Source organism: the organism of the source record quoted next, unplaced genomic scaffold (genome assembly GCF_019419815.1).
Source record: "Pyrus x bretschneideri cultivar Hongxiangsu unplaced genomic scaffold, Pyrus_bretschneideri_v1 Contig56, whole genome shotgun sequence".
Taxonomy (NCBI): Eukaryota; Viridiplantae; Streptophyta; class Magnoliopsida; order Rosales; family Rosaceae; genus Pyrus; species Pyrus x bretschneideri.
Genome location: NW_025999794.1, coordinates 654,900 through 656,407, shown reverse-complemented (window position 1 = coordinate 656,407; position 1,508 = coordinate 654,900). Strand labels below are relative to the sequence as shown.

Here is a 1,508-nt window from a genome sequence, read left to right as displayed (position 1 = left end):
TATATATATGATGACAGATACACACACACACACACTTACCTTTCTATTTGTATAAATAATACGACGACAGATAATTACAGTTTCTATATTGATTGGAGGTGTTGACCATTTGATTTGTAAATTTCTAAGTCTCTTTTAAATCTATATATGAACTTTTCAAAAGTATTAATCTATATCTCTCCGATTTCAAAAGTATATTGAAAAACAAAAACCTACTCATTAATTTCTGGAAATAATTACAATACATGCATGATGCATATGAACTTGTTGCTATTTGAATAATACTGATTCATTCATCATCAAAATATGCACTCAATTAAGCATTGATATTAAGGAAAGCGGCTGAGGTGATGGCCCTGGAAAACTCGTGAAAATCGATACGGCCATCGCGGTCGGTATCCGCCTCGTTCATCATGCCGAACAACTCCTGAACCGTGAGTGGGTGGCCCAGCTTGGCCATCGAGTGGGCCAGTTCCGCCGGGCTGATGTACCCGTTGGCGTCCCTGTCGAACATGCTGAACATCTCCCTCAACTGATCCTCACTGTACGAACACGGGCACCTGGCGTCGTCTTGTAAGAGTCCATTGAGGTCCGGCCTCATCAGCGCCACGAACTCCGAGAACCCGACCAATCCGTTGTGGTTGGTATCCGACTTTCGAATCAGAGCCTGCAGCTGCTGATGGCTCGGCTTCAGCCCAAGCGACAGCAGCAGTGACCCCAACTCCGGCTCGGTCAAGCTGCCGTCTTTGTTGCCGTCAAACGATCGGAAGATCTCGCGCAACTGTGCCATCTGCTCCTCCTCCATATTCGCCGCCGCCGCCACCGATTTATATTGTTTGCTTCTAGTGCAACTACTGGTACTACTAATGATCTTGCATGAGTAGGTTATTGCGATGAGAGTAAATTAGGGTGAAGATATATAATGCATAATATGGTCATGGCCGGCACAAATAATTCAACTAACATTGTGAATAGGGTGAAGATAAATATAAAGATCACTAAACGATAGGAAATTAGGAACAAAAGACTTTGATTAATTAAGTAATTAATTAAAAATGATGAGTGGCCTGCAAAGTCATCAACAGTCGCTTGGGCCGAGTAGGTTAAGGTTTGAACCTCTTAGGCGATGATTTCTTTTTAATTTTTGTTTATTTTTAATTTTTCGATAAATACTCGGCTCGTTCCTAAAAATTATTTCAAGTTGAGACGACAAATATGGAGACGTTTGACAGGCGGCGGATTAGACATAATCATGGTTTAAAAATTTCTTCGATAAAGTTGATATTTTCGTAGAAATATTCTTACAGAAGATATAGAAATTGGGGTTACGTCTAAACTTCACCTTTTATCGAAGAAACTCTTTAGTTTAGGTTAAAATCGGCATATATCGTCGATATTTTTTACATATCTGTTAAATATCAAAGAAATTTTATATTTTGTCAAAACTAATGCTTGACAATCCCTAAAATTTCATTTTAAATTTCTATTATTTCCATTAAAAGCTATAG

The 1,508-nt window shown here is 39.1% G+C and overlaps 1 protein-coding gene across 1 annotated transcript; it reads right to left on the bottom strand.

Moving 5' to 3' along the window:
* Positions 1–206: 206 nt before the first annotated feature.
* Positions 207–963, bottom strand: LOC125471080 (probable calcium-binding protein CML18). Its single transcript, XM_048570960.1, has one exon. The coding sequence runs from the start codon at positions 803–805 to the stop codon at positions 317–319; it is 489 nt and encodes a 162-aa protein (XP_048426917.1). The 5' UTR covers positions 806–963; the 3' UTR covers positions 207–316.
* Positions 964–1,508: the final 545 nt, after the last annotated feature.

Bases quoted from the DNA above. Each gene is read 5' to 3' on its own strand.
- LOC125471080 (XM_048570960.1), bottom strand. From the start codon at position 805: ATGGAGGAGGAGCAGATGGCACAGTTGCGCGAGATCTTCCGATCGTTT.